This window comes from Phycodurus eques, chromosome 8, assembly GCF_024500275.1.
Source record: "Phycodurus eques isolate BA_2022a chromosome 8, UOR_Pequ_1.1, whole genome shotgun sequence".
Taxonomy (NCBI): domain Eukaryota; kingdom Metazoa; phylum Chordata; class Actinopteri; order Syngnathiformes; family Syngnathidae; genus Phycodurus; species Phycodurus eques.
In genome coordinates, this window is record NC_084532.1 from 29,642,220 (window position 1) to 29,669,920 (window position 27,701).

At 43.8% G+C, this 27,701-nt stretch overlaps 1 protein-coding gene across 7 annotated transcripts; it reads left to right on the forward strand.

Moving 5' to 3' along the window:
• Positions 1-505: 505 nt before the first annotated feature.
• cc2d2a (coiled-coil and C2 domain containing 2A) lies at positions 506-27,281 on the forward strand. 7 transcript variants are annotated; one of them, XM_061684800.1, is made up of 40 exons: positions 506-717; positions 880-964; positions 2,280-2,333; positions 2,414-2,521; positions 2,840-2,960; positions 3,623-3,699; positions 3,776-3,868; positions 3,936-4,019; positions 4,912-5,085; positions 5,356-5,515; positions 6,254-6,390; positions 6,487-6,618; positions 7,492-7,701; positions 7,903-8,009; positions 8,091-8,231; positions 9,215-9,371; positions 9,865-10,124; positions 10,956-11,133; positions 12,251-12,404; positions 13,097-13,244; positions 14,386-14,509; positions 14,591-14,794; positions 16,039-16,131; positions 16,684-16,775; positions 18,121-18,135; positions 19,412-19,579; positions 20,732-20,789; positions 20,868-20,977; positions 21,367-21,463; positions 21,542-21,640; positions 22,911-23,087; positions 23,526-23,540; positions 23,616-23,810; positions 23,974-24,063; positions 25,187-25,300; positions 25,449-25,583; positions 26,377-26,499; positions 26,562-26,620; positions 26,669-26,882; positions 26,993-27,281. In XM_061684800.1, the coding sequence occupies exons 1-40, from the start codon at positions 674-676 to the stop codon at positions 27,188-27,190; spliced, it is 5,004 nt and encodes a 1,667-aa protein (XP_061540784.1). In that variant the 5' UTR covers positions 506-673; the 3' UTR covers positions 27,191-27,281. The 7 variants fall into 7 exon arrangements, with proteins under 7 accessions (XP_061540784.1, XP_061540786.1, XP_061540787.1 ...); XM_061684802.1 differs by having other exon boundaries at positions 26,687-26,882; XM_061684803.1 differs by having other exon boundaries at positions 2,441-2,521.
• Positions 27,282-27,701: the final 420 nt, after the last annotated feature.

Sequence of the window (27,701 nt, forward strand, 5' to 3'; positions counted from 1 at the left end):
TCACCAAACAAAACAAACAAAAAAAGAAAGACGCACTACAGGATGTTAGAACGCCGTAGTGCATATAAATGCATATACATTAATGAAACTGTACAAATAAAAACACAAAAACAATATTACATCAACAATGTACAGTCCTACATCAATACATTTAATTCGATTGGCAATTATTTCAGTGTGTGGTGAATTTTTCATCTACATCGATACAGGTTGAGCGTAATTTAATAATTACTTAGCCGTCCAGAAAGTTGCTTAAATGCCAATTTCACCAAAACATAAATCTTCTTTGTTTTTGTCACATTCGTGGCTTCTCCCTTTCCATAGGAAAGTAAAATGTGGCGCAGTTGGCGTCGTGTCGTTACTAAGCAGCGGCGGGGGAAAAAAAAAAAAAAAAAAAAAAAAAAGTATTGACACAAGAACCAATAGCAGCGCGTCATTCGGTGACCGCTAGCTCAAACCAGCCAATGTAAGAGCTCCTAGTGCGCAACGTCACATTGTTGTCGAGGAGGATTAGCGAGGCCACTTAAATGTTTGCAGTCTGTGTTGGCTCGAGGATTCCTCGAGTTAAATGATGCATATCCGAATATATAGCACGGGAAACACACGCGTTTCAAACGAGTCAAGTACGCCGACGCATGCGGCTTAGAACCGAGCAAACATTTGCGATGTATTGATGACATTTGAACGTCCCGTCGCCATGGCTTCCCCGAGGACGAGGTAATGGAGAAGAGCTAGCGTCTGTTAGCTTTAGCCGACAACGCCAATTAAGTGCAGCGTTCGCCGCGGAAGGCAACCATTAGCCGCGCGGCTAAGCTAGCGGGTTTTCTTCCCTTTCCCAACCTCCTTTTTGTTGTTTTTGTTGCTGTTGTTGTTTTCCAGCGCCATACGAGAAAAGCTGCAAAGGCAGCGGCGATCCTTGCAAGAAACTCTGGTCAAACTCAAACATGAGGGCGACGACGAGCAGGTAAAGTCGTTGGAAACAAGTCCAGCAGTGTGGCACTGGGAGATCTTTTATGCAAATAAGGGGTGTTGTGATGAACAGCATGGTGCGCAAGTGGATAGCACATAGCACGTCTGCCTCACGGGGAGGAGAGGGTTGAGGGTTCAAATCTCCACAACAGCCTTCCACAGTGTGGAATTTGGTTGCGCTTCGATGCAGATTTGTATCCGTTTTTGTCCATTTACTTTCGCCTGACATTAATTTCTTTTCTTTTTTTGGTCACTTATTTTTGGCAGCGTTTTGTCTGTTTCATTGTCAGATTTTATTTATTTATTTATTTTTAAAATGATTTGTTTTTGTTAGCGCTTTATCCATTTCGGTCATGTTTTTGTCTGTGTTTCATCATGTCAGGTTTCTGCCATTTTCGTGCGTTATTTTTGTGAATGTTTAGTCTTGTTTTCTTCTTTTTTCCCCCATATTTGTCAGACTTTTATCCTTTTCTGTCATGTTTCCATCTTTTGTCAGATTTTTATCATATTGTCTGATTTTTGGCATTTTTTTGTTTGTTTGTTTTGTTTTGTTTTTGTAAGCATTTAATTTTGTGTCGGTTATTTTTATCCTAGTTGTGTCATTTTAAGATTGCCAATGTTCTTGTCGGATTTTCCTCTGACACTCGTTCACTAACATGGAGCCTAAAGAGTTTATTTTACCACTATGTTTTTGTCAAATTTTCTTGTCTTTTTTAAATACATTTTTATACTTTAAAAAAAAAAATTATCCCCTTTTTTTGGGATTGTATTTTTTGTCCGATTTGTCTGTTTTTAGCCCGTTTTTTACGTCAAATATATTTGTCAGGTTTCTTAGTTTTTTGCCGTATGATTGTCAGCTTTTATTGTATGTTCTTGCCATTTTTTTTTTTTTTTTTTTGTCAGCTTTAAATTTTTTATTTTTTTTTGTCAGACCTTTATCTCTTTCATCCAAGTTTTTTTTTCACATTTTTGTCCAAGTTTTGTCAGGCTTATGCTTATTATTATTATAATTATTATTTTGTATTTTTGCCGTATATTAGCATTTTGTCTATTTTCCTGCCAGACTTGTGAGCTTGATTGGTTCAAATTTTTTTTCACAGGTTTTTGCCAAACGTTGATCTGTTCCTGTCATTTTAGCGGCGAGGGTTCACTGTAACTTATAATAAATCATGGCAAAAAACGACCAGAGTAGTTTTACTTTGCTTTGCTTGTATTTTTCGTGACTATCTAGCGCTTGGGTAGCAAGCCCTTAAACGCTCGGGCGCGCTCGACTGAATGGTGCCAAACGTGACTCAACGTGTTCTTTCCAGGCACTGGTCCCGTCCTCCAGACTGAGCGAGGAGTCGCTGCAGACTGCGATGAGGGTGGGCGTACCATTACTGTATTTTAACAACAGCGTCTTCTTTTTTGGCAATAATAACTGTTTTGTTTCGTGTGCTAAAAGCCAGCGCGTAACGTGTTGCCGTCGCAGGAACCGCAAAGCAGCGAGGAAGACCCCGGAGAAACCCTGAAGCGAACCTTAAGGGCACAGAGACGGATGAGAAGGAAAAAGGTGGGGCTTGTTCTCTTTATTTATTTCTTTTTCTTGACCTTTGGTCTGGTTGGTTTGCCCACTTCAACTTGTGGGCCTACATAGTTCCCTAAAATGTCCACTAAAAATCCCTTTTTAGTGATTAGGGAGTAAGGAATGAGTGAACGATTGCGAACGCATTCCTTATTCCCTACTCACTACAATTATCCATGTGACAAGGGTTTTCACCATGAGAAAATCATGCCTCCAAAAACCAAAAAAGCTCCTTCAAATTAGAGTACAACAGCATAACCTAGTTCTCAACAGAGGACTTACTTCCTAATGGTTGTTTTACAATAGCTGCTGGAGCAGACGACTGCCCAGGAGTTCCCCGGTGATGACGTGGAGGAAATCTCCAGCGCTCGGCGCCTGAGTGAAGATGAAGCATCTGCAAAAAGGACCACAGACCCTCCAAGAACAAGTGAGTCCCCCTGTCTCCGGCGCCACAAATTCCTTCAGATGAATTCAGAGAGCTGGGAATAAAAAAAAAAAGAAAAGCTGTGGTGACGGTCTTGAATCTATGAAACTGTCCGTGCCATAATTCATACAGGAACGTTTCTCCCACCATAAATGGGGCACCGCTGTATACAGTGGCGTCTTGAGAAATGAGTTCAAATTCTTCCGGGACGAGGCTCGCAACTTAAAACACTCATATCATCTTTCCCCGTGGAAAGCAATAAAAGTACTTCATTCAAACATTGAGCCATAACATAATGAAGTAGAATGTAAAGAATGACTAAGTTTGTGCATCATTACACTTAATTGGGCAGCGCTTTCTGGTGTGCCTGCCTTGGCCACCAGGGGGCAGTATAATGCAGTCTGACAGACACAAACGCTACTCTCACTGACTCAGTAAAGTGCAATAATATTGGTCATTTAATGCAGAGGATAAAGACTACATGCCTGTCGACGTGTGTCGCTGCACTGTTTGTAATGTTTAAGGCTTTATAACAGCACGGCGACCGATGCTAATCGTTAGCCAATCGGTGGCGCTTTCCTTTCGTAATTTGGGTCACCGGTATCACTTGAGCGGCGCGTCCTGATTTCGCAATGTTCTTTATCGTGGCGGCCTGCCATCCGAAGCCTCGAAGAGTCGCACCTCGCAGCAGTTCGACCGCTTCGTGACGCGACGTTTGGAGGAGAAGCTGAGAGCGGCCAGGGTGAGCGCGGAAGCCATTTTGATCGTGTTCGGGGGAACCGGGAGGGGCTTCATTCTCGCGTTGTGGTGCGTTCCAGTCGCAAGGCGAGAGTCTCCAGCGACAGGAGACGTCGCTAGCTGCCGCCAGTCGGCTGCGGACCCTGCGGGACAGACCGAGGGTCGTCAGAGAGGTGAGCGATGATGTTCCGTGGCGGAAAAAGCCCCTGCGGCTGAACTTCTGCTGCTGCCGCCTTACAGGCGGATTCGGACGGCGATTCCGGCGCTCTGCTCGTCCCTCAGGCCGCCGGCGCCAGGGTGAAGTTCCAGGAGGCCGACAGACGAGTAAGACTCTTGACTGAGTCCTTTTGTGTATGGAGCGGAAATAACGGCGAATGACATCTTTAGATTGCCCGGAGGTGTCAAAATCTATCAAAGTAAAATCAGTTCCAATAATTCTCATGCAAGACAATGCACCAGTCTACCCACGAAAAAAACATAACGGTGTGTTTCTTAATTGGACATCTGGAAATAAATGATTATTTTGCCATCAAAAGCCCTTAGACGGTTTTGTTTTGGTTGTTTTTATAGTTTGAGGTGTCACAAAAGCACAAAACATTCGCGTCAGAGTCACTCTTCCGCTTGACATTTTTATTGTCACAAAAAGCTTGTTTTCTCCGCTTTTTGGTCAGAAACTGGTGTTTTCGGTGAAACCAGCCCAGGTTCTGCTGATTATTAAAGAACGGGAAACGCTACAAACAACTTTTTTTCCTGACGAAAGAGTCGACTCTTTCTTTTGGTAGGTTCGGTGCTTCTATTTGTACAGGACACGATATGCTGTGAGTCTAGCAAGATGATCTAAATATGGAGATCTCTGCTTTGAAAATGGCTCGCAGTCAGCGAGAGTTAACAGGAAGACGTATGCGGTCGGGCAGCAGTGTAGCCCCCAAAAAGCTGCTATGGGTTTAAAGGGGGAGAAAAACATGGCGTTTCTACCATCTTCCCCCTGACCTCAACCCTATTGAGAACTGACCAAACTGCCCCCTTGTATTGTACAAGCTAATAATTATTGACAATTAAAGAATTATTCACCGTAAATCACAAAGACTTTTTAGGACAAGGAAAAAAAAAAAAAAGCAGCATATCGCTAATCATTTGGAACACAACGTACACCGTGTGCGGGATGCGCAGCGGGTGCCTGCGAGCATTCCTTTGTATTCACGGGGTTGTTGAACAGGTGGAAAAGGAGCGTCCAACCACCGAGGAGGCTTACAACTTCTTCACGCTCAACTTTGAGCCAGAGGCGGAGGAGAGGACGAGTCCAAAGCAGAGGAAGTCGGGCGGCGGCCAAGAGGAGGCCCAAGAGCAGGAGGAGGCGGAGGAACACGGCCAGGATCAAAACCAAGACCGCGTAAGACACCGCACTTTGAGAACTTGCCGTTGAAACGGATTTGAGCCTTCTTCTATACCGCTGTTGTTTAAATGTGCCAAGTGGCAGTCAAAAACAATACCCCCTCCCCCCTCCCCCGGGTAATATCTGACAGCGAAACGTTTTTGTCATGCATTTCAGTTTGGGTCAGCGGTAATCACTTGCGTTCTGCCACCCGGAAGTGCCCCGGCGCCGGTTGTTGACGAAAAGCTCTCTGATACCAAAAGCTGTTTGTTGTCTTCCCGCCTTTAGAACGAGGAAGAGCCTCTCATGCAGGACGAGGAAGGCAACGTCTTCGTCATCCAGCAAACGTCCAAGGACTTCCTGGAAGTGAGGAGCGCCGAGTACGTCGGGCTGCGGGAGCTCGCTCTGCGCCACCGCGCGCTCATCTACACGCCGAGCTCCCAGACGGGTGCGTAAAGTTGCTTTGTTTGTTTGTTACAGTCTTCTCCTGTTATGTGGCGCTTTGTCGTTCACGCCGTTTACGAGTTCATGGTTTTCACCAGAGCTACGAACCAATGAGCGGCAATTCAGATTCACTCCCGAGTCCGCTTTGGAAAACAAATCCCGACTCATAATTTTCACTTTCCGATGAAAACGTATCAATGTACGTATTTTATTCTGACAAGAGCTCCAATGCTGGGAAGTGGCATAAGTTCCTTGGTTTATAGCCGCCGCCATTTTGACTTATTGCGCATGCGCGTATGCGCAGTTGTAGCGCTCACGTGGCCACAGAGCCGTACTCTCCCCCGAGACGCCGATCTCCGCGGAAACGAGGCGTCCGATGGCCGTGACTGATGTTCACGGCAGATGAATTGGATAAAGTTGTGCAAGGTTCATTCAACACGTCGTGGCAGATGATTGACGAGAGCTAGCCACCTCCCGCTAACTAGCAGCTAAGCTAACTAGCTGGCTTAGCAGAAGCAGAGTTTGCCAGCCAGCCAGCATGGAGTTACACATTTTACCGCACCGAGACCGTCCACGATGCGACAAGGGATCCTGGTTAACGTAAGACATTTTCAACGAAAAGGAAGTTTTTGGCAACAGTTTTTACTGCTGCTGCTGGGCTTTTGTGGAACGTAACCCCCGCGACAAACGAGGGTTTGCTGTATTGTGAACGAAATCACTGTTTCGCATCCCCGCATTATAGTGCCGACCTCAGCGAAACTGCCCGAGAACGTGACTCCTCGCTATCTGGAAGAGGAGGGTCTTTACGTGGGCGAGCGGCCAGCCGTGACGCCCACCAACGAGAACATTCTGGAGAACCGCATCTTGAAAATGGAGGAGGTGTGACGTTGTCGACGCGGGGTACCACCGTCTTCCTCCGGGGTGTCTTTTTTTTTTTTTTTTTTTGTCTTTTAACTTTTCTGTTATTGCGCTAAGGGAGCCAAGTGGTTCGGCGATGACGGCAGAATCATCGCTTTGCCAGACCCCGTCAAAGAATCCTCCACCAGGCCGCCGCTCTTCCATATGGAGGACGACCTGGACCCCGCCCTGCAAACTGTGTACAGGAAGGTCAGCGGTCACCATACATTTTGCTAAATAGGGTTGCAAACTTTGGGAATTCATCCGAATTTATTGGAATGCTGTCACGCGCTCGCATGTGGGCAATGAGAGCTATCGGTTTTGCGTGGATGTTTGCTTATGACAAAACGAAATGTTTATATTCATGCTGTCGTGTGATACTTCTCCATTAAATTATCCTCGATTCTCACTGAATTCCCATAATTCCCTTGGAATTTTTCAATTTGGGCTATTTCCAGAATTCCCCATCTCAAATTCAACATAAAGATTTACTGGAAATGTTCCACTCCTTGGCAAGCTTAACGCTAGGTGGTGTAGTTTTTTGGTGTATTTGGATTACAGTCAAATTTAGTTTGCAATAGTATGGTATTAATCATTGGTCCTTTTGATCAGGTCTGACGCTTTAGTCATTTTTGAATAAAATGATTTTGTACGGGAAAAAAAAAAACCCCAGATTTTTATAGGGTTTTTTTTTTTTTTTTTTTTTTTAAATGTATTGCACTACATCATGTTACGTTTCAAAGATGTCACATCTGAGTATATTTGATAACTTAAGTGTTCAATATACTACAACAGACCCATTGTAGCGCAGGTGGCAAAAGTACTTTCTGGCCTGTATCGTTTTTAAACGTAAGCAATAGAAAGTAAACGTAGAGCGTAAAAGTAAAAAGACATTGGAAAAATAAATAGTCGAGTTATGTAGAAGATAACGACTGAAAAATTGGACTTAGTGCAGTTCCATAGGATTGGCACTTCTGCATTGTGGTACTGTTTGAGTTTGGCAATGAAGGTCTGTTCAGCAATTGTTAGCTTTTCATGAAAAGGTAATAGAAATTTGGCATCGCCGTTGACCGTCTTCCTCAGCCGCTCAAGTCCGAGCACACGCGTCAGTACATCGCCGGCGCGGCCGACTCCGAAGGAGACTACCAGCTGGACGTGGACGTGTCCGGGCTCATCTTCTCCCATCACCCGCTCTTCAGTCGCGAGCACGTGCTGGCGTCCCGTCTGGCCCAGCTGTACGACCGCTACCTCAGCCGCCAGCGCAACAACCTGGCCGAGCACCTGACGGACAAGGTCCGCCTTTTTACACATGCTGACCTCGGGCAAAATGATACATGCTAGCGGATGACTACCTATGATCGTGATTACCATAAATGTCTTGTTTTTGCTTGACCATTGCAATTGCTCCTGTAATTGTTCGACTCGACGTCGTTGCTATTCATCATTATTAATATTCTGGAAAAAAGAAGAAAATTCCGCACGTGTGTGCTGCAGTTGAACGGGTTGAGGAACGCCATGAGGAACGTGCTGGACATCCACAGCGAGCAGAGCCTCTCCCAGGCCATGCAGCAGAGGATCGTGGAGTACAGCGCGGAGATCAAGTGAGTCGTCTCGGCTTCCCATCGTGTGGCGACGCCGCCGTTCTTGCTCAATTTCCCCACCGCGTCCGGACGCGGCCACAGGAACACGCGACAACTGCGGGACGGCGAGCAGGAGAAGGACAGGATGCTGCTCAAGAACCTGATCAAAGTGTGGAAGGAGCTCAAGACCCTCAGAGAGTTCCAGAAGTTCACCAACACGCCTTACAAGCTCTACCTAAGACGGTTGGTTTTTTTTTTCCCCCCTCCACTCGCTTATGCCTTAACTGGTCAAAACATTAGGTACACCTGCACAATCTTACACAACTACAGACGAATGCAACCACAATAATAAAGTTGTGGACCTTTTTTGATACCACTTAACTTTGATGTTGGGTTTCATGAGACTGTAAAGGTGTACCTAATGAAGTGTCTGGTGAGGTTATAACACACGCGGGTTGATTAATGAATTGATTGCTTTAAATTTTAAAATATGTAGGATATCATCTCTTCTGCTGGCCTTACTTCATTTTGTTGTAATATACTTAGGACATTACTTTTTGAATTTGAAAACCATACCAGAGGATTGATTCTTATGTTGCGAGTCAAATTAACACACAAAACTATACCTTTTTCAGATTTTGCTAGTTTTAGGTATATGTATGACTGTGTTTTTCATCGTCAACAATATAATAATAATAAGTAGCAAAGTCAAAACTCTAATACACGATCATTTACAAAATGTACACATATATATATATATATATACTCAATGTTTTCGACTTGACATTTTTTTACAATGGGTATGTTTGACCCAGGCAGCAACATAACCGGAGGGTTAAGAATGTAAAAGAAAATGTTTTATTTCTTTAAATCCTCATTTAAAAATAATTTTTAAATTAGTAGTTTGGGGTTTCTCATTTATTATATATTGATGTATTTTTAAAATGTTTTGAGAATAGGATACAAAATTGTTAAATTATTAAAATATTGACCCTGAATGTAAGAGGGTCTAAGTTAACCATTTTCTTTATTTGCTGATATACATTAATTCCTATAATATTTCATAAATTCGTATATACACACGCACACACACACACACACACACCTGTCACAGCAATTCAACACACAGATGTGGTCTTTAATGTCTAATTCCCACACCGGGACGGATAAGAAGTTTGTCTTGATAGTTTTGTGCAAATGTGTAACTGTTGCGGCGTGGTCCCCAGGGAAACCGTGGACCGCACGTCGGACGAGCGCGAGTACGAGAAGGACATTTTGTCCGAGTTGTGGGAGCTGGAGGCCGAGGGCGAGGTGGACTACCAGAGGAAGCTGGCCGACTACAAGACCCAGCTGGACGAGTGGAAGGCCTGGTGGAGGAAACAGGTGGCCACACACGTTCACGTTACTCTCTTCGAAAAACCAGCGTCGGGAAGTTAAGGTCGGCAGCGCTTTCTCTGCTGACCTGAACGAGATCCCGGCCTCCGTGGCCTAGTGCTTGCTCACGCGGGGTTCAGTTGGTCTCTTCGGTCAAGTGAAGAAGTAGAGGAGGGGGGAGCAGTAAAACAGGCCAAAATCCAAATGTCAGCGGGTGAAGCGGGGCGAGGGAATGCGGTGCATTTTCGCAGAATTTGAATCGAGGCATTTGCAGATTACCGTGACCTGGTTAACTGGGAACCTAAACGGATATCTGATTTATTTTGCTCTTTTAAATTTTTGTCATGCTGATCGATAAATACGGATTGTGAACTGCTCCAGATGTTGTACATGGCGCGGTTGCGTGCTGTTATGCTATGTTTTCATATCGTGTTGAAGGGTTTTGCAATTGTGATGCACGGCCCGCCTCTGATTAAAACACGTCTTACATTCCTTTCTACAGAAATCCAAGAAGAAGAAGAAGCGAAAGAAGAAGAAAATGCAGGATGAAACAGAAGAAGAAGACCAGGAGGCGAGTGAATCTGAGGGGCCCGCCGAAGAAGGGCCCCCCAAGCCAGAGCCCCCGGAGAAGCTGGACTTTGACGCCGTCGAGCAGCAGGTCCGCGAGAAAGCGTCCAGGATCCGCCGCAGGCCGGGCGAGGCCATCCTGGTCCCGGAGCTGACTGCTTCCGGAAACATCTCGGAGGCGGAGCTCTGTCCCAGGTACGAAGATCGCGATTGTTGTGGTTGTGGGCAAAGAGCTGCTGATTCATTTTTGACTGGGGCAGATTGAGATAAATAGTTTTTTTTAACTGTTCTTCTTTAGACTAGGATATTAGACAAGAATCGTACTGATTTTGAACAAAGGCTGGTATGGTTGCGGTTAAATGAAGTTGGAGATTGATGGTTTATTTTTTTCACCAGCTGCTTTTTTTCAACTGTTCTTCAGACATTGCGATATTTGGTAGCGTGACTTTGTTTATGCACCGGTTGTTTTTCTTTGTTCTTTGCGGGAAAGCGCACTTTTCGCTGTATTTGTGGTCAGGCCAATGTAATAGTAGTGCTTTGGCGCCATCTGGTGGCATCTTGGTGTCAAGGAAATATGTTGACGTGAGTTGAGGAGTTTCCTTTAGACATAAGTAGTGCTTTGCTGCCAGCTTGTGACATCTATAGGCAATTACAAACCTTTCGGGCCGCGTCACTTACTCGCAAATTTTCACTATTTACGGGCAGGCACAGCACGGTTGACGACTGGTTAGCACATGTGCCTCACAGTTCTGAGGTTGCGGGTTCAAACCCGGCCTCGTCTGTGTGGCGTTTGCATGTTCTGCCTGTGCCTGCGTGGGTTTTCTCCGGGTACTCCTACATCCCAAAAAATGCATGCACTCTTTGAATGAGAAACCAAGAACCTTGATATTTTACAGGTATCTGATCCAAATTGGTTGACATAGGTAATGTTTTTTTCTTTTGACTTGATAACTGTGGGGAGTCCCCTCAAGTGTGTAGTTGTAAAGCGTGTAGCCTTCCCCATCTTGTGTTTGTTTCCTCTCCCAGGGCCGAAGTGGCTCGGCGGGAGGACGTTGCCAGACGTTCGGTATTTGTCAACATTCTGTACAACGACAAAGAAGTGTCGCAGACCAACAGGCGCATGCTCACTTCTGACTTCAGAGTGCACTTTGGAGAGATTTTCAACCTGAAGATTGTCAACTGTCCCCGAAGCATTACGTTACAGGTATCATATTTGCTTCATCTGCTTTTCACCATAGCGTCACACGTACTTCCAGGTGGCAAAAGACGGAGCTTTCTCCGATGACTCCACTAGTAAACAAACCATTCTATGTCATTTGACAGAGGCAGAATGAAAAAAACAGGTTAAATGTCTCGAATGATGATTTTACCCAAAGTATTCTGAATGTGTGAAGTGTCAGTCGAAAAGATGTTACGTGAGGTGAATAATTGCTTCCAAGGGAGACAGAACGCTGGCAGTTATTTACATTTCAACAGGTACTGTAGTTTCGCCTGTATAATGTGCATTTTTTTCCCCAACAAATCTTCAAGTCAGTAGTGTGCATTATACATAGGTATAGTAAAGCCGCCAGTAAAATCACGGCGGCTTGCTATGAGAAGATTTCCTAGCGTGCCGAGCGCCAATGCATAATTGTTAAAATGCTGTTTTAAGTCATCCCCTAATACCATAAATAGTTGTAATCATGTGGATGTTAATAGAGCTTATGCATTTTTATCCGCCATTTGCAGCTTTTGTTGTGGTGTTAGCTTTTTTTATTATTATTATTATTATTTAAATTATTATTATTATCTTGCACCAGGAGTGAACGTGTTATCCGGGCACATGACCTCGAGCTTTCACTACATCATGCAAGCCGGCTGACGTGCCAGTGTGGGAGGTGGAAAATACCTCCACAAAGCTGGAGTGTTAAAATAAACCACAAGGGTGCGCCACAGTAATACATACATTACAGTACAACAAACAAACCTTAGTATTAATAATAATACTCATGAGATTTAGTTGGGGGGAAAAAAATTAGGATGGGATCGCCACTAGCATTTATTCATTTATTTCATATAAATATATCAAGGGATTGAAATTCATGGGTGTGCATTATACATCGAAAGAAGGGTTTTTCTGAAATTGTATTTATTTATTTCTATTTTTGTGTCAATTATGCCTTTTGGGCAGCACAACCCCAAACATAAGTTTTGGTCTCCGTTTTCAATTAAAGTCAACGATTGTGCCACCCGGAAGTACCCTGGCGCCCATTGTTTCCAAACATGACGAAAAGGTCTCCTGAGCTTGTTCGCGTCCATGTTTCTGTGTGCGCGCTGCGCAGGTTTTCGAGGAAGTGGGCTCGTCGTGCTCGCTCCTGGCGCAGGTCTACGTGCCCGTGCCGGATTCGTCGGTGTTGGCGGCCAACGCCTCCATCGAGGAGTTTGAGTTCAGCAGCAACCAGAGGGTGATGTTTGACCATGAGGGCGTGGGCAGCGGTCAGTGTCTCGCTTGAGTATTCGCTTCATAATCAAACCGCACACAACATTGACACCGTCACTCGATAGTTGTATTTTAGTGTGGTGGATGCCATCACAATTGTGGTCTCGGGCCACATTGTAGTTATGGTTTCTCACGGAGGGCCATTATGACTGTGAACCCATATCAATGTATAATCGCCTCGTATTATTACATAGACACAACAAATTCATGGTTAAACGACTGAATCAGAAGCCAGTAAAAATGGTATGTTCTTCTGTTATTCAGTTTATTTCAAGAATCATTGCTCACCATTATTGATATTGGTCACTTGCGATATCTAAACGTTATTAAAAGTAAAGACAGTTTGTAATTTTGGTATTTTAGCAAGAACTATTAAGTCAACGCTTATGATTTGCTTGCGCGGACCACATAAAATGATGTGGCAGGCCGTGTCTGGCCCCCGGCCTTGAGTTTCACATTATGCAGTAGATGATCAGTCATATAAAAAAAAAAGGCTATATAATATACATACACTGTATAGCCTGTAAGTGCACTTTATCCGATTTTGCAGTAAAATGTAACAGCCGTTCTTGGTCCAAAGTGCCAAAAATATTTTTGTCATAATCCTGCTAACAAAGCAAGAGCGCGGAAAACAGAACTTTGGCTTCTTCACCGCAAATGATACACTGTAATATGATCAATCACGCAGATGTCCCCCTCTCCTTCGCGGCCGAAGGCAGCGACAACGTGATCCTCCTGACCTCCGGGAAGGTTTCGTGCTGCGTTTGCTGGGGCGTCGGCGAGGACGACGTGCCGCTCGCGCCTCCCGTGTCTCAGCGTCCCGCCGCCCTTCACGGGTAGGAGAGTCTTTGTCACACAATTTTGCTTTCTTGGTTTGCTCCAGTGCTGACTCAGTACAAATACGTGTGTTGGTACACAGTTAAGTCCACAAGTATTTGGACAGTCACTATGCTTTTATGCGCCACCACAATGGATTAGAAATGAAAGATGAAGACCGGCCAAGTCGGTGGTCTGAACGCAACCCAATAGAGTATGCATTGCACTTTCCGAAGGCAGTGCCGCAAATAAGCAGCGAGCGAAGGATTGGAAAGCAATTCATAAACTCACAAATCTGGTGATTTTTATTAAGAAACAAAATGAGCAGATTTTCTTAACTTTTTATTTGAATGTTTTAGATATCAGAAATAAACTCACAAACCTATTTAATTAAAAAAATGAAGCACTTCTTTTAGATTTTACAAATTAAATCATCTCGCAAACTATGGCTTTATTAAAAAATAAAATAAACTCTAAATTGGTTTAGATTTGATCAACACAAAGTCACAATGGTGTGATTTTTGTTTTTTGTTTTTTTGTTTTGTTGTTTTTTGTTTTTTTTTTAATTCAACTTTTTAAAAATTTTATCTTAAAAAATAAATAGACAAAATCTGTTATTTTTATTAAAAATATTTTAGGTTTTTATAAACCGATAAAATAAACACACACACACATGTATATCCATCCATCCATCCATCCATTCTCTCCACCACTTCTCGCCACTCTGGTCACAGGCGTGTTGGCGCCTATCCCAGCTGACTTCGGGCGAGTGGCGGGGTACACCCTGAACTGGTCGCCAGCCAATTTTTATTATAAATATAAAATACATTTATTTTATAAAAATAAATAGCTCACAAAAATCTGATACATTTAATTAAACAGAATTGATAACCAAATAAATACGCCAAACTCACAAAACCTTGTCATTTTATTGAAACAACTTTTTTTTTTTCATTGACAAATTAAATAATTCCCCAAAACTCTGTTGATTTCATAAAAACAAAACTTTTTTTTTTAGATGTTATATGGAAAATAATTAAACTAACCAAATCTTACAATTTTACCCCAAGAAATTCAACCTTACATTTTGCATGTTACTGCATTGTATACAAAAGAAGGCGTTTGATTGATTTGAGTATTGAATGCCTTTTTGCGTTTCAGCCATTTGGACGCCATCTCCCACATCGGGCCGTCTGGCGATATGAAGAAAATCGGCGAGTGGGTCACGCAGTCTCGACTGGACCCCAACGATCCCAAAAACTCCTCCATCATGCAGCTGCTCAAAGTAGGCACCTAAAAAAAAAAAAAAGCGTCCGTCGTCCCGCACGTGTGCAGCGCGACATTAGTTTGTGTGTGTGTGCGTCAGGTGGCCAGCAGCGGCCAGGTGACGGCCCCCGATTACTTCCGCCTGGAGCAGCTGCAGGAGGAGTTCAACTTCGCCAGCGACGACGAGCTGGCGCGGTCCAGGCGCTTCCGCCTGCTGGCGCTCCGGAACCAGGAGGTGCCCGAGTTTCGCAACTACAAGTGCGTGCCCTCCCGCGAGAGGGAGGTCACCGATAAAGTGTTTCAGGTAAGTCGCGACCAACGAACGAGGCGGGAAAGGGGCTGTCACGGCCTTGCGAAATAGCACTTTGTCACAGTTGTGACACGGCCTACCACACGTGTCGCACTGCCTCTGCTACAGCTACGTACTGTAAGTCGAGGAGACAGACCATGTCAAGTTGCATCAAACAATTGTGGAAAAGTTCAACTGTAAAAGTATTTTTTTTTTCCCCCACCCTAGTTTTCAGATAAACCATTTATTTATTTGTTTTCAAATTCCTTTGAAAAAGTACGTTAATTTTGTATTATTTAAAAAAATATATATTATTTTCTAAGAGTTTATAAATTAACAGAAAATGAACACACCTTTTTCAGATTAAAAAAAACTAATCTTTTTTTCGATTTTATAAAAAAATAAATATACAATTTAACATAAAATAAACTAGCTTTTTCAGATTTTAGTAAGACATAATTACTATTGAGTTAGATTACAAAATACATACAAATGAATATCACAAAATGTGGTGATTTTATTAAAATTGGGTGAATCCAAATGTGGTGATTTTATTAAAATTGGGTAAATTAAATAAATAAGCTTACAAAATCTGTTGATTTCAGTTTAAAATGAGCTTCATTTTTTTTAAGATTGTATAAAAAAAATAAAGATAAAGCGTACTTACATCTGGCAATTTTTTTTCCAAAATAAAAGATTTAACAATGCGCGGAAATGAGGTGATTTTATTAAAAAGTAATAAATCCAATTTTAAAAATGCTATCAGTAAAATGAAATGAACTCACAAAATCTGATCATTGTAGTATAATAAAATAAGTTTCTTCAAAATGTTTAAACAATTTCTCAAAAATAAAATGAGTTTATTAAGAGCTAAGTACATTTTTTAAATGTTATAAGTAAAATGAACTCAATCTGGTCATTTCAGTAAAAAATCGATTTAACAATTATTTTAAATATCTAAATGAAAATTGACTCACAATGTCCTGATATTCACAAAATATGGTGTTTTTAATTAAAAAACAACATTTCCACAATTTATTTTGCCATCTGGGACAAGTGAACGTTCGAGACACAAGTGTTTTATGGCTCTGATATCATCTAAGAAGTCTGAAAATCTCCAGGTCCCCTTTTGTCTTGGCCTCTAGATTATATGCCGTCGTCCCTTTACCTTTCACACAAACGGCGACACTGAAAAAAACCTGTGGAACAAGTCCTGCTTTTTTTTTTTTCTTCTTCTTCTCTCCCCCCCCCCTCTTTAGGACTACGAGAAGAGACTGAAGGAAGGCGAGATCATCGACACTAAAGAATATCTGGATTCCCACAGGGCCTTAGTGGCCAAGTACCTCCAGAAGGTGATTGAGCAAAACAATCCGTCTAACATTGAAATATTGAGTTTTACTTTGCGATATCGCCGTTCATGATTTGCACTCCGCTATGTCAAGCTTTTACGGTACTGACAATGAGTTGGCGTCCAGCGGCAATGTGTCTGAAGTTAACCAAGCGACGGCTCGCGACTGGAAAAACCCGTGAATCGAGGTAGCGTTTTAATTACTTCCTGTGATGCCCTCGCATGCGGGAAAGGAGAGCCACAGTCGCCGATGAACTTTTCAGCCGTTTATTGAATATCGGGAGCCCAGTTAAACACACTGAGCACACTCATGCAAGTGCTGTTGTCGGCCACAGCTCACGGCGAGGCGCTCGCATGCGCACTTGCCGACGTCACACACCAGGCCCCGCCTCTTAAAGGCACATGCATGTGCACAGACACTCCGATATGTACAGTATTTAAAGTTTATTTATGTACTGTGGACATGCGGTGTCTCCGTATGGTGGATTTTCTCCCTGTGCCGGCGGGTCTGGAAGATTTGCCGTGGTTGACTTCGGTGCCCGTTTTGTTCTCGCAGATCCGTGAGGCGGTCATCCACAGGTTCCTCCTGGCCAGCCATCACTTCCTGCTGTCCGACTTGGTCATCGAGGAGGAGATGCCGTGTTTTGGGTAACCCGCTCCAAAAGCGCTAATCCCGCTCACCCCCGTTCGCATCATCTCGGCTCGCCTCGCGTGTAGACCTTTTCAGAATGTTTGTGAATAGGTACCAGAGTACGTCCGGTGGCTGGGAAAAGGGATGAGCTACTGCTGACTTGAACTGAAAATGATGATTCAAAACTTGTGTTTGGAGGTTGGGCTGCCAGATATACCTCAAAAGGTCGAGCGTCCACCCCCCCCCCCCGCACCCATTTCCTTCCCTGCAAAAAATCCAAATTCATCGAGCGGACCCTGTGGGCGAGTAGAATAAATCGAGTGGCTGGCGTAAATAGTTGTACATAGAAAATCGCAAGACAGCCTGTTGGCGTAGTGTACATTTCTAAAGGGACGGACTTGCAACCGATCCTCCATCAACGGGTTGGTGGAAGACATTTTCTCATAGCTGCAACCCCTGAAAGAATGAAGAGACCACTGCAAAATGATCAGTTTCTCTGATTGGACCATTTATAGCATGCATTCCAGCATTAAAAGAGGTTTCAGAAAAGTCAGTTAACTCATTCACTGCCGTGGACGTTTATATTCGTCAACTGGAATCCAACCGTATGTATTCGTCAAGTGCTTTTTTTCAACGAGGGGTCTTGCCCAGCTAGTGTGTGAAATTGGGGCTTGTAAGAGATCCTTGTAGATGCATCGCTTTGCTTTTGAGGAGAACATAAAGAATCTCGAGTGACGACCTGTTTTTGACTGACACTTCACACGTTCAAATTACGGGGGTAGAGAAAAGCAGGCTACAGCCAAATCACCATTCAAGCCATTTCACTCTGCCTTGGTCAGATGACATAGAAGTTTTGTTTTCCTAGTGGTGCCATTCGAGATTTGGCCACCCGGGGAAGTATGTGTGACATCAAGGTGAAAAGGTCCTCTTCGAGTGTGTGTTTTTAATGCATGCTGCATGTCTTTGTAGAGAACGCACTAATTTCATTTTCTGTGTTGTATTTCCTCTGCATGTTTGTTCTTGTTTGATAACAAAACCACCAACAACAACAAACAAACGCAAATGAAAAGGGGAGCACATTTACAAAGAGTGCCAGATCGCCACCTTCGAGATTTCAGTGAATTTTTAGAGATGAGGAGTCCGAAGCCGATAGAAATGAGTGGCAGGGCAGAGTTGCTGATGTAAGTACCGATGACGTGCGTCTACATCTTAACGCTTTCTCCTCTGGGACCAGTCGAGGCGCCGTTTAAGAGCGGTTTTTCATCACAAAGTTGGGTTGTCAGGATTCCTTTTTTTAACTGGAGTGTATTTGTGTCATGTTTTCTGTGGTATTTATCTGTTTGTTTTCTTCTGCAATAACAGTGGTGCCGGTCCAGGGTACGTTCAGTTCTTGTTTTGTTTTTTGGTTTTTCCCCCCCCCTTTCTCAGCTAGCTTGAATCCACAACCCAACCCAGTTGAAACTGTAGACTTTGTGTAGCACTCAGTCCCGCCGCAAATTTGATGAGTACGATCAAAACTGTTTACGTCGGTTTTGTTTTTCCTCAAATTTAGCTCTAAAATGTGTAAATATTTGGGGGTTTTTTTCTGACTTTTCGACCAGATGCGATTCTCAAGACAAATTTCCTCTCGCTTTTAGTTCTGATAGCGAAGCAATAACGTACGCTGATTTTATTTCTTTCGAGTTATAACAAATGAAAGCCGACGACTCCCCCCACTTAAAAGTTAAATGCCTGAGTGGTGAAACGACCAAGTCGGTGCGTGATTCTACACTCTACGATTTCCGTGAGTGAGGGTCAGAATCCTTCTGATCCAAGCGATCCTTACGCTTTCGTGTCAAAGCGAGAACCTCATTGATGAGGGGATTATTTTCAAGTCCGACTGTCATTGTTGGTCCGAATTCCTGGCGGGACTGAGCAGTGTTAGCAGATAAAATCCCATTTGCTTTTGTTTACGTGATAAGATAATTTGACCGTGACTGTAGTTCTGGGGTGTCCAAACGTTTTCCTCGAAGGGCTGCAGATAGAAAAATGGAAAGACGCGACGGCCATCTTAACCTTCGTCAACTTTGCAAAACACGCTAAAACCAGTCCAGCAAACGATTATATAGAAGATTGTTTTATATCGATTCATTTTGTTCACACATTACAGCGGTCTGTATTGAGGAGCCATAATGTGATATGTTGACATATCAGACATTGACACGTTTTTGCTTCTAAAGCCGAATTGCAGACGATGTTGCCGAGCAGACCGGGGGGGTTATTGCCTTGAGTTGTTAATAAAAGCTTGCATTGTGGAATCGGCCTTGCCGTCTGTTGAACACATTTTACTGCACACTACAAAACTAACGAAGTGCTTTGGATGGACGTGTGTCTATTCTGGCCGATGAATGGCCATGCCACACTTTGAATGTGCGAAAACTGTGACAAAAAAATTGGATGAAAACCGAGGTGCCGCCGTATTATTATTCGCCGGAGCATTATGAAGAGAAATTTGGTTCCTACGTTAGTTGTAAATCGTTTCTTTGCGTCTTTAAAAAAAAAAAAAAAAAAAAAAAATAGACGAAAGGCCAGACTTTGGACACCCCTGATGTAGAGTGACGTGAGTCCACAAATTCCGAGTTTGCTGACTCAATGTGTCGCGGGGAACAATCAGGATTCTGGGCCTGAACCTCTTCCACCTGGCTGAGCCCAAGCGTCCTCTGAAGCCTCAGAGGAAGGAGAGGAAGAAGGTGACGGCTCAGAACCTTTCCGACGGCGACATCAAACTGCTGGTCAACATCCTGCGGGCGTACGACATCCCGGTGCGCCGTTCGCAGAGCAGGTGAGCGCCCCTCCGCCGGACCCTTGAGATACGAGTGACCCCGCTTTCGACTTTTCTAAAATATTAGCCGCCGTTCCAACAATTTCTTTGTTGTTTTTGGGCGATTTGAGATACCAGCACTGTATGGTAGCGGTGTACTCAACTCACTTCGCTGCGGTTTGACAGAGAGCCAACAATTGTTACACAAAAGAGGCTTCGAACTTCCAGTTCAAACTAAACGTAAAACTCAGACAATTGCACGTTACGCATTTAAAACAATCACTTAACGTTGCCTTAAAGGGGTGTTGGCAATTTTCAGCTAGCTTAACGCTAACACATAATGGGAAACGTCATTGACGGGCTAACAAACCGCGTCTATGTGGCAGCGTGAAAACTCTTCTTCGTCGGTCTGCATGACTGCATTATACTGCCGCCCAGTGACCAAGTTGCGCGCACACGAGGAGGAGCTGCAATGAATTCATCATGATACACAAACTGTTAAACTCTACCTTCTATTTAATTATGTCATTACTTCTGTTTTGGTGCCTTGCGACCACGCTTGTGTTGCTCAAAGCACCTTTCCCCATTGAAATGAATGGAAATGCCATTAATCCGTTCCAGCCGCACAAAAAGTGTTTTTAAATAATACAAATATCAGAGCACCACATCTATGGCCACATTTTCGTCACTTTGAGCACCCTCTCCATCTTTTCACAAACCGAGGTCCGCGGCTCAGACATCTTTTTAACGCCCTTGGCTAGCGTTCTCGCCTCTCTAGCCTTTCAGTCGAATACATATCGTACAAATACTACTCTCGTACTGCTTCGCTAAGTTGACAACTCGCTTATGTTTTTCCATGATTTCAAACTTGAATTCAATGGACTGCATCCGCCTTTTGTCAGCACTCACTTTCTCAGAGCCAATGGCCAAAAAAAAAAAAAAAACAAAAAAAAAAAGGAAAATGCGAGCACTTTCACTGCGGGAACTGATGGTGGTTGAATGTGTGACAAATTTTTGCTCGCAACATGACGCAAAAAAAAAAAAAAAAAAAGAACATGAACTGGTTGACTGCTCGTAACTTGTGAAACTCATAAGTTGAGGTTGTAATAAGTCGAAGTACCACTTCAATGTCAGTTGTTGTAATGATCATGTAACTTGATCTTTATACCTCAGCGTAGCCGGACAGTCGTCGCAGGGCGCCATCCGGGCCAGCGATTGGCTCGTCGGCCAGGTAGGACGGACGGCCGGCCGAGGAGCGCGGCGGCACGTCACGGTCTGCGACCGACGTGTTTGCGTTGTTGTGACGCAGGTCCAGGTGAGGCCCTTCGTGGAGGTCTCCTTCCAGCGCGCCGTCTTTCAAACCACCACCGCCGACGGGCCCAACCCCTGCTGGAATGAGGAGCTGCAGCTGCCTTTTCGGTAAACCCGCCTCTTGTCGGCTGACTTCCAACAGATCGTAGTTTCGGTTTCCCTCGCAGGGCCGTTACGACTGCGAACCCATATAAATGTACGATCGCCTCAAGACGCCAGTAAAATGTATCATTGCATTTATTTTAACAGGAGCATTGGTAGCAAAAATGCTTGCAATACCTCTTTAGTTTTTGGAAGTGAAGACAATTTGCCATTTTGGTATTCTAGCAAGAACCGATGCTCACGATTTGCTTTCGCGGGCCACCTAAAATGGCGTGGCGGGCAGGATCTGGGCCCCGGGCCTTGCGTTTGACACTTGGAGGATCGCTGGTGGAGAATATGTTTTGGCGCCAATCGTAACACGAGCTCTGTGTTGTCTTGTTCTTTGCCCCCCTCAGCGCACCAAACGGGGACTACAGCATCGCGAGCTTGCAGTCGGTCAAAGACGACGTCTTCATCAACATGTTCGACGAGGTGGTTCACGAAATCGGAGCGGTGAGTTGCGCGCTGCTTGGGTTTCTCAAAATCCCGCCGCCGGCTCGGCCCCGACGTGAGAGCTCGTCGTGTACGCAGAACGACCAAGACAAAGGCAACTCGCTGCACACTCGGGTGGAGAAGCACTGGCTGGGCTCCGTCAAGATTCCCTTCAGCACCATCTACTCGCAGTCCAGGGTCAGACGCTTTACCTTGACTCCACACAAAGATGGGATTTTCTTGAGTAAACGTTAGCGCTTTAGGAAAACACACTAGGCTTGTACTAACGGGAGCAAACAAGTCACAACAGTGGCCACACTGACTTAACCCGTTATGACCACACTGCAAAAATCTTGGCAAATATTGGAGAATGCCGAAATATTCTGGGAGGAAAAAACATAAGTAGTGCATACATATGCGATAGATACTGATGTGTTACGGCAAAAATCTAAATATTTTAAATAAAAAGCAGGAAAATAATTTTGGGGGGGAGAAAATGAAGCTAAAATAATAATAAAATAACTTGCGTTACAAAGATATATTAGTTTACGTACAGAAAAATATAAAAGGAAGAACAAGGCCAAAACTTGAAACCTATTCTTCCAAATATACATAATACGCAAACTTCTGACAAACATATTTGACAAATACTCATATTAGACAAACGTATTATGATGTTACATATACAGTCCCAGTACACCAGTAGCTTCCCTCTTTTTCAGGACATCCCATATTGTTGTGTTGCCTATGCCTAATGCTTGTGGATCCATTTTCCCTCCTCTCTCCGCTTCAAAATGGTTTCCTTTTCTCCCATCGACAGCTCTCCATGTTTGCTTCACAGCAAATGCAGTTTTCACAGGTGAAACCCAAAGCCAAAAAAAGCCGGCACGATCTATTGTTCAAGCAATCAATCTAAATATATTTACAGCAACATGACGTTACAAAATATAGGATGAAAAATACAAAAATGTTAGTGACAACAAATTTATTCTGACAAAGAAAATATTTAATTCATAACATGCAAATATCTGAAAGAAAAAGACAAAAATACACATTTCATAAAAGAATCTAAAGATGTTAGACGACAAATTATACGATAATTCGAAATAAATGAAAAATACAAATATATTAAGGAAAAATAATTTGAAATGTTTCAAATATTTGCATATTTTCCTTCTAATATTTTTGTCAGTAAACATCGACATTTAAAAAAAAAAAATGCTGACAAAACGTGAATATCAGATGAAAAATGGGAACGTCCGGCACAAATATTTGAGGGAAAAGATTCAAATGTAAAAAAAAAATAAAATAAAATAGACCCATTTGAAAAAAAAGAAATGACTTATTTAGGACGTTGAAAAAAGATAAGATGAAAAATATCCCAACTATTACAGGAGTAATAATAGAGGAAGAGAAAAAATGGGGCTAAAGAAATCCCTGTGTGTGTGTTGCGCGTGCGCGCGCTTAGATCGACGGCACGTTCAAGGTGAAGACGCCGGCCGTGCTGCTGGGCTACAGCAAGGAGCGCAGCCACGGCAACGCCGGCGCCTACGACGCCATGCGCAGCCTCTGCCGGGGAGCCTTCATCACGCTCTTCATCACCATCGAGCCTCAGCTGCTGCCCGGCGAGTCCATCAGGGAGAAGGTCCGCTCCTCGCCGGCGCCGCGGCGAGTGGTTTGCGCGCCCCGCGTGGCCCTCGGCTCCTCCGACGCGCTCGCAAACAAGACACTAAAGTCTGTTCGAGTTGCCATTTTCAGAGAGTTGAATCGTAGAATACGTACCAAAGGAGTCTAGAACGAAACCCATTTTACCCAAACTGTAACGAGCGAAGAAATAAAAAAAGGAAACGAGGTGAACACAAATGGTCGGCTTAAGAGTCTGCGAGGTTCATTTGAGTCCAGAAATACAAAAAGACGCTCGGCCGCGAGTGTCTTTTTCCAAAACGCAAATCCAAATGTACTTTGAACCTTTTTTTTTTTTTTTTTATAACCACGTGTTTGCGTGTTTCTGTTTCGATGCGCCGATCATCCCCACGCTGCCATTCATTTCTCCCCTGTGCTTCTGCTCCTCGGCGCGTTCCAGATCAAGGAACTCAAGGTAAGCGTCCGCTAGCGTCGCACGTGGGCCGCGCGTTCCTCGCGGCCGACGTTTGGATTTGTTCGCCCGCCTCAGTTCGACAGCCAAGAGGACGAGCGTCTGCTGCGGGCGGCCGAGCGCTTCGAGCGCGTGGCGGCCGCCGAGTTCCCGGGCCGGCCGTGCGCCACCACCGTGGTGGACCTCAACGGGAAGACGGTCTTCATCACGCGCTACGTACGCCCGCTCAACCCGCCGCAGGAAGTGCTGGCCGACGAGCCCCAGGAGACCGCGGTGAGTACGCGGAGCGCGTCGACCGATGGACGCGTCGTGAAAATTCGCCTTAACGCCTTTTGTTTGCGTTAACGTACGTCACGACACGTGTTTGGCTTGCGACGTGTGCATTTTGTGTGCCGCGCGTGCAAGTCGCGTTACGGCGTGTTCCCCGTTCACGCAGGCTCAGGTGGCGCGCTTCGTGTCGCTCATTCCGTCTCTGCCGGACCGAGTCTCCTTCGCTGGCATCTGCGACCTGTGGAGCACCTGCGACGTGAGGATTTTCATTTGAACCTTTCTTTAGCCAGGAAAACCTCCTTGGGATTCAAAATCTCCTTTTACAAGCGTGTACTATATATGTATACCGTATTTCCACTATTTATTGTTGTACTTGACATGGCATCATAGTAGGATCAATCTTTTGTTTGGATTTCCGACTGAATTACAATTCAAGCTTTTTCAAGGACATTTTGAAATGGAAAAAGAGAGAAAAGCAACATTTAGAATGAGAGGAAGAGAAAAGGTCCGAAATACAAATAGAAAAAACAAAGAGAAGAGAAAAATAATGAAAGAGAAAAAGTCAAAGGCAAAGAAAGAAAATGACAAAAGGAGAGGGGGTGGAAAGCGCGTGAGAGAAAGAAGAAAGTAAAAATAAATGGAAAGAGAAATTGAGAGAGGAAGGAGTAAAAGAAAGAGAAGGATATCCAGGAAAGAAAAAGAAAAAAGCTTTATAGCAAAAACTATCATGCCATCGTACATTTCAGAATCATCTTTATTTTGCCAAGTACGTCCAAAAAAACACACAAGGAATTTGGCTCCGGTAGTTGGACGACAACAGACAATTGTCAATTGACAGAGAACACTTTGAGACATAAAGACATTGACAAAAAAAAAAAAACGGTCACTGAGCAATAAAGGGTTGCTAGTTAGATGGTAATGCCGTTAAAATGTCATTTTGTTATTTTTTGACAATTGTGCAAAAAGATGCTAGAGTCCTCGAGCAACGAGAGCAGTTTGAATGACTAATATAGCAATGACCAAAGGGGCGCCGAGACTTCAAGCGAGTAGCCCGATGATCTGGGACAATGTCGATTGTGCAAATGTTGCAGATGCTCCTCAGTCAGTGTGCAAGTGGGGCAGATGCTACTCTGGCATGAGTGGCCGGTATCGGTCAACAACAGATATGCAAATAGTGCAGCGTGGCGACACTACGACAAGTGAGTGCACGAGTGATGTATCGTTGGACCCACAGAAATGTGACAACAAACTCAAGACATTTGTGGCATTCAGAAAAAAGGAAATGAGGCACAACAAGATTTTTAGAGATTTAAGAGATGAGAAAAAACGTCGGTGTTACCATTTTTAAAATTTTGATTTTTTTTGGGGGGGGGGGCCAGCAATTCTTGACGCTGCTGGCGGGCGACGAAGAGGAGCACGCCGTGTTGTTGTGCAACTACTTCCTGTTCTTGGGCAAGAAGGCCTGGCTCGTCATCGGCACTGCCGTTCCCGAGGTTTGATGCAAAAGTCATGAAGTGGAATTGGATGGTTTTTGAACAAAACGAGGAATGCTTTTAGCAAACGGCAGCTTTTTTGAAAAACATTTTTTTTTTTTTTTTTTTTTCCATCCTTCATTCTAAGACCGTTTTGTGTTGTTGTCAGGGATCGAGCGCGTACGTGCTGACGCTGGAGAACGGCCGCTACCTGATCTGGAACCCCAGCGACGGGCAATTCTACGGACAGTACGACACCTTCTGCCCCCTGCAGGCCGTCGGCTGCATCGTCAACGCCGACAATGTCAGTAAATAGAACCTCATACAACGCACACTGTATAGTTTCACAAAAACAAACAAAAGCAAATACATGTGTATACATACACATACATTTTTGTTTATTTTTACTAATATTTCCTTTAAAAAAAGTAAATGGTCCAAGTATTTAGAAATCCCAAAACATTTCTAATGGGTGTTTGTTTTTCTTTTATAATCGCTTATTTGTTGTTTGTTCTCTTATTTCGAAGTTACCCCCTCAAATTGCTCAAGACAATACAAAATAAATAAACCAAATCATCCAAAATGTATACGTAATTGGTTGAATTGCTTGCCTTTCATCTTAGTCATTGATATTTGTTGTTTTTTAATTAGTAAATTTGCAAAAGGATAATCTGTCCTGGTAAGAAATACAAAATCTTGTTTGTTGCTATTTTTGGTTGACTTCTTTCCATGTTTCATTTTTAAATTCCCACCAAAAATGCTCCAAATATTTAAAAAGATAAGTTATAAATACTTTCTAATGGTTGAGGTGGTTTTTTTTTTTTAAACAATCTTTTGTTTGTTGCTATTTGTATTTTTTTCATTCATACTGTTGCTTGTTGTTTTTTATTTTTGGAAATTTCCTCGTATTATCTCATAAAATTAAAATACAAAAAAAAAAATTCTTCTTTCGTTTCATTTTAAAATGGCCACCAAAAAGTGCTCCAGATATTAAAAAACCCCAAATAATTTGTAATGTTTGAGTTGTTTTACTCTTGGTTGTTGCCATTTAGTGTTTTGGATGTGAGCGCGTTTGTTTGCTGATGGATTTGCGTCAGGTGTGGTTGAACATTCAAGAGCAGGCGTCCCCCATGAGGATCAGCTTCGACGTGAGCCGAGCCAACTGCTGGCGGCCGTTCTTCACGCGCTCCTTCCCGCACCCCGGACTCTCCAGCGTGCAGGTCCGTCCGTCGTCATCTTCTCTCAAATATGATTTTAGTAATATGCGGACGTGTGCGTGCAGCCCGAGGAGCTTGTGTACCGGCGCTCGGACAAAGCGACCGCAGCGGAGCTACAAGACAGGTGAGATTTGAAAATCTCACCTGTCAAATCTCAAAGCGGTGTTTGAAGTCGTTGTGTGTGTGTGAGGCTGGAGAAGTTGCTGCGTGACAAGCTGATGGAGTGGCGCCCCCAGCGGCCCACGCGCTGGAACCGCTACTGCAGCGGCGCCCTCAAGCACATCCTGCCCACGCTGGAGCAGGGCGCCGGCGTGGCGGGCGGCGCCGGCCGCGACCTGGGCGAAGGCCACCGGCACGAGCTGCAGAACCTGCTGGGCGACAACCGGGTGAGCGACCGCCGCGACAAAACGACGAGTGAAGTCGTTGCCGTTCAAGTCCAGCTGGAGTCTCAAGTCTTGTGACATCAAATTCGTGACTCTTGCTTCGGGGCCGTCAGATTTGGGGGTTCCCGTTGCACATGGCGTTCTCGGAGATGGCGCCCGTGGTGGAGGCGGTGCACAGCACGGGGGTGCACACCATCCACGCGGCCAACGTGGAGTTCGCCCTGGCCGTCTACGTGCACCCGTACCCCAACAACGTGCTGTCCGTCTGGGTGTACCTCGCCTCGCTCGTGCGAGCCTCACGTGACGATTAGAAGGAAGGAAGGAAAAAATAAAGAACACATGTTCGTGCATTGAGGCACGAAATGTTTTTCAGCTGCAATAAAAACTCAATTCATTACTAAATTGTCTCGTTTAATTCATCCCTCTCTCTATATATATAATATAGATATTTATATAATATAAATATATATTAAATGTATTTATATAATATATATAAATATATATAATTATTATATATATATATATAAATATATATAATATATATATAAAACAAAACACTACTTTTTTATATATATAAAAAAGTAGCGTTTTGAAACCCTAACCGTTTTTAAACCATAATTTCAAACCCAACCCCTTTTTTGAAACCCTAATTTGAAACCCTATTTTTTCCTAGTTTTTATTTTTGGGCAGCTGGGCGTGTCGTTCCAGGAACGTGCGTGGAATTCCTTTGGCCTGAGCACCAAAACAGCCAATAGGTGAGAGTCCCCCACAAGATAATTTTTTTTTTTTTTTTTAACTTCTCTCAAATGTTGTTTTATTATT

Coding starts and splice junctions, on each gene's coding strand:
- cc2d2a (XM_061684800.1), top strand. CDS start 674: ATGACATTTGAACGTCCCGTCGCCATGGCTTCCCCGAGGACGAG. Junction 718..879: donor ATGGCTTCCCCGAGGACGAG/GTAATGGAGAAG, acceptor GTTGTTTTCCAG/CGCCATACGAGAAAAGCTGC. Junction 5,516..6,253: donor CACGCCGAGCTCCCAGACGG/GTGCGTAAAGTT, acceptor CCCGCATTATAG/TGCCGACCTCAGCGAAACTG.